The sequence below is a fragment of the Gymnogyps californianus genome, chromosome 10 (genome assembly GCF_018139145.2).
Source record: "Gymnogyps californianus isolate 813 chromosome 10, ASM1813914v2, whole genome shotgun sequence".
Classification (NCBI taxonomy): Eukaryota; Metazoa; Chordata; class Aves; order Accipitriformes; family Cathartidae; genus Gymnogyps; species Gymnogyps californianus.
The window spans coordinates 18,097,798-18,104,689 of NC_059480.1; the positions used below are offsets into that span (position 1 = coordinate 18,097,798).

The following is a 6,892-nucleotide window of genomic DNA, read 5'->3' on the forward strand; positions in this document are numbered from 1 at the left end:
GAGCAATTGCAGCAGTGGAGACCTCAGTCATGTCATGCTGATGAATGACATTGTGTGAAAACTGTAAAACATTTTACCAGAATTGAATGCTGGGCAGGACAGATTTCCGAGCCACTGAGGAACCCAGAAATGAACTCTGATGAAAGGCAAAGCTCACTGCTCATAGCTGCTTTCTCATCTTTGGACTAGGATGGGAATTGGACAAATCCTTTCTGTTTTAAACTTCCCTGGCCAAAATTAAAATGTGCCAAGAGCCCACATTTAGGCTAGAAAGCCTCACCTGCAACGTGATAAATGCGGTTGCTCCCTGTTCCTCTCAGAAAGTTACTGCCCTGCAGAGACAGTTACTGTGGATAGAGCAATGTGCTCACTGGAAGGGAGATGTGCTGAATTCTTGTATTCAAGTGTTGCTTCTGGGTACTTTCTGGCTCAGGAGTGCCCAAGCCTCCTAAGGGCTCCTCCATAGGGCATTTTGCATATCCACTTCTTTAGATCAATGAGAAACACAGCTGTCTGATGAGGACAGTGGAACAGCTTTAGGTCCTTCTAAAGAGTATCTATATACATGTTTCTTTACCTTGGAGACTCTGGCAATGAGTTTTCCTGTAACAAGAATTCCATTTGTTGCTCTGTTAAAAATAAATAAGGAAACCTCTCATATAGAGACCCAGACAGTAATGATTAATCTCTAGATTAGGAAGTTTACTCTCCTTCTGCATATGTGGCTGGACCCAGTCTGCACTCATGGCATTTTTTTGCCAATCTGTCCCATTTATTTGCTTTGACGGTGGTGTATTTGTCTCTTAAACAGAGCAGTGGGTAGGAAGTGGAATTGATCTCATTGACACCTGCACTGAGAACTGACCTAACTGATTTCCCTTTGTTCCCCTGCCCGGGGAGCTGAAGCACAGTGTACAGTGTTGCAGTCACGCTGAATACCTCCTCTGTTGACATATCCAGGTTTCCACTGCTGTGCTGTCCATCACTGCAAAAGCCAAGAAGAAGGAAAAGGAGAAGGAGAAAGAGAAGAAGGAAGAGGAGAAGATGGAAGTGGTGGGTGCAAACATTGAAACTTAAATGTCTTCTTCCCCCCTTACAAATGTGGAAGGTGTGTCATGGAAGCTGGCACCCACTTAATGCTGTCCCCCCCCGGCCACTTGTGTTAGTTCTGAGCAAAGCATTAACACACATTTCAGTGTACTGCATACACTGGTTAGCATCTTTACTCTGTGTGTGTGTGCGTGCTGTTAAAAGCAAGAGGTGGTATTATTTGTGAATCCATTATTTCTGAGAAATAAATCTTCCTCAATATAGCTAAGTGACTGACTTCCTTAAAGGCAGAAGCTTGTTTTGACAGATCTATGTGCCTTTAACTGCGCGAACCTTTTGTGCATTATTTCATTGCCTGCTGTTTCTAGACCAAGGGAATTTTATCTCTTATCTATGTACTTTTCTTATTAATGTGGAAAAATTCTTAGTAATTTCATGTCCTTGGTACCTCTGACCTTTTAAAAAGGACTCAATGTTGTAGCAGTCGCTTGGTGGTGTCTAATTCAGTGGAGAGCACTGAAGAGTTTAAATTTTCTGGGTTTGCACATGCTTAACCCCCTATTCTGAAATGTTCACCTTTTTGGCAGCAATCTCTTACGTGCTTTGCCCATCTATCAAAATGCCAAACATTTATCCACCCCCAGCTCAGAACGAGCTGAGCTTTGAGCACAGGATCCATACACTGCTCAGTAGTTATGGTGATTGCTTTGGTCCTCTGATGATTTCTTTCAGCTCATAGACCTGACACTGGAACTTGTCATCCTCATCTGTGAATAATGTGTCATCCTGGAGCAAGCTGAGGGATAGAGAAATGGCTGGATAATGAATTCTTGGTGGTTGCTGTAATTTGGAAAACATATGGCAGTTAAATTCTTGCTGTACTCTGACAAAGGACCCTTCCTTTTGTGCTCTGCTAAGAGATGCAAATATGCCAAGAACAACTGTAAGCTGAAAATGCGTTATGCTGACAAGCTCAGTAGAAACCTTTCTGATTCCACTTTAACATCTATGTGAGAAAAGCAGCATCGTCAGAGAATTTTTGGCCTCTTTAATTTTAAAAAGAATCACACGAATGGCATGTGAAGGGATTGTGGCATAAGATCAAAGGTGTATGTGTAAAATAACCTTCCTAGACCTACTTAAGTGTGGCCATGTTGTAGGCACTGAATTTTATCCAGTTGGCTCAGAAAATGAATCATCTCATGCGTGCAAGGTAGAATCTCTGTTTTTTCTTTTTGCTCCTTTATCAAAGTTTCCTTGTCACCAAACATTGCCTTTTCTTTGAATTATTCTTACAGCACTATATACTAAGCAAAATGTGCTGAACAGATGTATGTTTCTTCTAAAATTGCTACAACCTACAGTTAAGTACAGGCATTGAGAGGAAGCAGTATATTAGAAGGGATTCACGTGTCATGTCGTGTCTGTGTGTGTACGCTCCAGATGTCTGAAGTTTTCTTGGCTGAATCTAGCAGAAAAACAAGGATAGTAAAAAGGGAGCTTGCTGCCACCTGCTGTGTTTGAGTTGAGTGTTTTGGCATTGTCCTAATGTTTTAGAGGTATAATTGCTTTCCTGTTTTTCTCTTATGCCTGTTATATGACTAGTAATCCATAGTTTCCAAGAGATCTGCACAGCGACAAGCAGTTGCAGTGCCAGAGAAAGTCCTGTCTGCTGTTACAGGACGTGCCATGCATTTAGTGGTGTTCCTGATCGTTTCCTATTGGTTGTTTCCATCTCTTCTGCAGTCTTTTTTGTTTGCAACTCAAGTGTTCCTGAGCAAGAGGGAAAACATGATCCATGGTCTTAAGTATGTAAAGGATGCTGTGTGTTTTCCTTCTGAGCTTTTGCCTCTAGCTGCTGAGTCATTGGTAAAGGAGGGCTTAACTGCAATTCCCTAGAGAGTCACTGAGGTCGAGTCATTTTGGTTGAGCTGCTGTCACTACCAGTAGTGTGAAATGTCAGTGACAGCTTTATAGCTGCGAAAATACAAGGGCAGCTTTTGGCAATTCTCATGTGCTCAGGAATGATATTAAGGAATCTTCAGTTGTGAACAAAAAGTGGTGAGTTTACAGAAAAAGTATTAGAAAGGGAAGCCAGAGGTAAACTGTTCCGCTACCACCTCTCATTGAACTTACTTTCACCTGCAGTCGAGAGTGAGGCATTGCCTTGATGAGAGCACTTAGATCCACGCTGGCATTGCCTGTGCCAGCTGATAGATCTGTGTTAGCTTGTTCCTCAGCAGAAGAATCGTTTCTCACCACACTCTGGAATTGCTGCCTGATTGTACCTGACCCTCCTGAACTGTGAAAGTGTTCGAGATATTACTGTTAAAATCATGTTGATGTTCTCCTCCCCCTCCACAGGATGAGACTGAAAAGAAGGATGAAAAAGAAAAGAAAAAAGAGCCTGAACCCAACTTCCAGCTTCTGGACAACCCCGCCAGAGTCATGCCTGCTCAGCTCAAAGTTCTCACTATGACAGAAAGCTGCCGATATCAGCCTTTCAAACCAGTAAGTGTCACCTTCCTAGTCCACGTGCTTGACAGAGTGTTCCCAGTGCGGGGCTTGTGCGTGAGGACTCAGAAGTTCTGTGTGTACGTGAGAATGCCACTCACAGCTGGTGCATCACTGTAATGTGTTATAGAGATTTGCAACTTCACTGTTGTCATATTTGCTTTTTAATGTCCCTCTCTCCAAATGATCACATGCAGTTCTAGTTGGGGGAAAGCCAGAGCTGCTGCAAACCTTTTCACCCTGCTAATGCTGCTTTGTTTTTCTTTCTTCTACGTACGTCAAACGCTGCAACATGGAAACAAATCAGACATACTCTGTGTGTATTAGTATAATGACATTGCTGGGGACATAAAGACTGAGCCATGATCTTTACAGTGGGCTGAGAAGTTATACAGGCTCATTGTCAAAGCAGTGAAATACATTAGGACTTGTGGGGGAGCTTTATTATCCTGCAGTGGGATTTATACCTCAATGGAGGTTTTTTTTCATTAAACAGATTTCCTATTCAGTTACATCTGACCTTAGAAAAGTGCCTTCATCTCCTGTTAACATAGAGAAGAGATAGCATGTGATTGTCAGATGGAGAATGAAAAAGATCTTTTAGCATTAAGCCCAAGGGGTAACTAACTTTCCTGTGAGATGCTCAAATATATTGCAAAGCTAATGAGCTTGCTCCTGACCTCTAAATCTTCTGCGTCAAATTCTTCTGGCCTTTATTTTTGTTCAAGAAATAACACCCTTGACTTCCCCCTTTTGCAGGATTACGCATGGGAAAATGGTGTTCAGAAGTAATATTTTTTCCAGGAAAATAGTCATGTTTTTAATAAATGGATTTTCTGGAATTCCATCAGCACATTGGAATTCTCTGTGCATCGTCCCCTTTTGAAACGTCTCCTTTAGCAAAGCTGTGGAAGGACTTTTTAGTTTCTACCCTTTAAAAAGAGGAGGTGACCCAACTGGTATTTGGATTGGGAAGATCTGCTGTGTGGTCCAGTAAGTGTCCACTCATGCAGCTGAAATATGGACGTATGTAGCTGTTTGCTTCAGTTTCAAAAGAAGCCGAGTCATTGGTGAGGGGAGTGCAGTTTCCTGCCTTAAACCCCCATAAATAGGTTTTGAAGAGAACAGAACAGTGCAGTTTTTTGCTGGGATTAGGGTGTTTAACCAAGGAGGCTCTTGAAATGGAGCTGTTCTGGACCTTTGCTCTGCTTTGGGGAATGCTAGAGTAAAAGGCCTCTTTGAAATGCTGTTTATAGCCTGCAGTCCTGCTGTGGTCAAAGCCCTGATCCCAGCCAGGCGTGACACAGCACTGCCTCTTCGCACCTTGTGTTTCAGTCCTGGAGACACACAGATTTGCTTCAGCCTGTCAGGATGTTTGGTTGTGATCTTTGTAATTAATTCCCCTTTGTTTTTACGAGGTTCTGCTAATAGGATTCCTCAGTCGGTGAAAGCTGGTGATCAGATTAGTCTCTGTTTCAGATAGCCTCCTGGGAGGCAGCTACACAGAGAGGCTTCACTAAGCTTTGCCCTGAAAAGATGAGCCTTATAAAGCAATTATGGTTCAATTAGTTTTCATGTGGAAAGCCCCAGACTGGGACTGGGGTAAAGCTGTGAATCCAGATGCCATTTTCTGTTGAACTGAGACTTAGATAGTGGAAATAAAAAAGGTAGCCTGAGTAGGCTCTGTCTGTCCCATCCCCTTATCAGGCAGGGATCCGGGTGAGTGTCAGACACTTTGCGCTCTGAAACTCTCCTGCTGAGGTGTTTCATATGGCCTAAGATAAACACTGTGGCCACAACCACTCCACCACGAGGCAGAGGCAAGCAACTCTAATGCTCACTGCACTTGTCTTGCAGCTTTCCATCGGAGGCATCATCATTCTGAAGGACACCAGTGAGGATATGGAGGAGCTGGTTGAACCTGTGGCAGCTCACGGTCCAAAGATTGAGGAAGAGGAGCAGGAACCTGAACCACCAGAGCCCTTCGAGTACATTGACGATTAAGACCTGAGGTACAGTGTAGTGTGCAGGGTCACTTTTATTAATCCCAATGAAGGAAAAGCCTCTTTGGATCAACTGAAGTGGTTGCCAGCACCCAGCACTCTTGTTTTAGCTCTTTGACGGCTTCTGCACCAGATTCAGAAACATGCTCTGTCCCAATTTGAAGAGTTTGGCAGCAGTAAAAGAGAAGGCCACGCTTCTGGATCAGGCCTGACCCAGTCATACTGGATCTGGTCTCTAATCTCGCAGGCTTGGCTACTCTTGAGGAGAGCCTCACTGGGCAGAGTTAGAGCAGTGCATGGGGTCACAGGCAACAGCTGAGCTGGGAAGAGTCAGCTCAGGAAAGATGGTCCCAGAGGGGCAAGTGGTTTATGTAACAAAGCTGTCATCTACTTGACCTCAGTGTGGCAGGATTGGTCGAAAGAGAACTACTACTCTGCTTTCTGGGGTTGTCTTGTCTTCCCGGCAGTTCTGAGCAGAATTTAAAGACACTCCAGTCATGGGCTCTGTGGTGCTCTCTGAGCCCGACATAATGATACTTGTAGATCTGTTCCAGGCAATGAATGGTGCGGTTCTCAGGTTCCTTGGTTAAAGTGCCTGAACTGATGTGCAAGTTTCTCGCTGAGAGGCAGAAACCCAGTTGCTTTATTTCCAAATATGGGCTGGCATGTCCCAGTGCTCCCAAGAGCAAAGCTAATGCACTTGTATTGGTGGATGGGCAGGAAAACAAACTCCTTGCTGAAAACTGTAAATGTTGCGTCAGTGGCAGGCTCGGGTGAGTGTGTGGGGCCAACCACAAGAAGCCTTAGTTAAATACATTTGCTTTTCTGGTTTCTCTCTCCCCCTCCTGCAGGATCATGTCCTCTAAAGAAGACAGTATGCTTGATATCAGACAGACAGACGTGAAGACCTTCCTATCGAGATCTGCTGTTCAGTGCATGCAGCCCCAATCTGTGCTGAGCTAAAGCTGATAGTCTGTGTTTTATGGCTGAAGAACAGATATATGCTATTTAGTGTACTCTTTCACAAAACCTTGTTTTCAAATAAATATATTAAAAACTCTTGACAGAAAACTTGCTGCTTTAAAAAAAAAAAACCAGGAAGCCTAACAACCTTCTTTTCCGCTCACCCCAAATGTTAAAAACTAGACCCAAGTAGTGCATCTTCCTCCAGCAAAGCTTGACTGACTGTGCTCTTCTGTAGAGTCGTTGGGATCTGTGCACATCTGTGCTTTCTCTAGCACTTGTTTTGGCTGAGCAAGGTCACCAGCTCCAGTCTGGCCCAGCCGTAGCACTGATGCTACAGAGAGGGCAGGTCTCTGCTTGCC

The 6,892-nt window shown here is 43.9% G+C and overlaps 1 protein-coding gene across 1 annotated transcript in view; it reads left to right on the top strand.

The window, feature by feature from the left end:
* PSMD1 (proteasome 26S subunit, non-ATPase 1) overlaps positions 1-6,626 on the top strand; it is a 74,882-nt gene extending 68,256 nt beyond the window's left edge. The window contains exons 22-25 of the mRNA XM_050902242.1: positions 961-1,053; positions 3,415-3,561; positions 5,422-5,576; positions 6,419-6,626. Coding sequence (XP_050758199.1) covers positions 961-1,053; positions 3,415-3,561; positions 5,422-5,568 — 387 coding nt within the window. The 3' untranslated portion in view covers positions 5,569-5,576; positions 6,419-6,626. The remainder of the gene's footprint in view (positions 1-960; positions 1,054-3,414; positions 3,562-5,421; positions 5,577-6,418) is intronic.
* Positions 6,627-6,892: the final 266 nt, after the last annotated feature.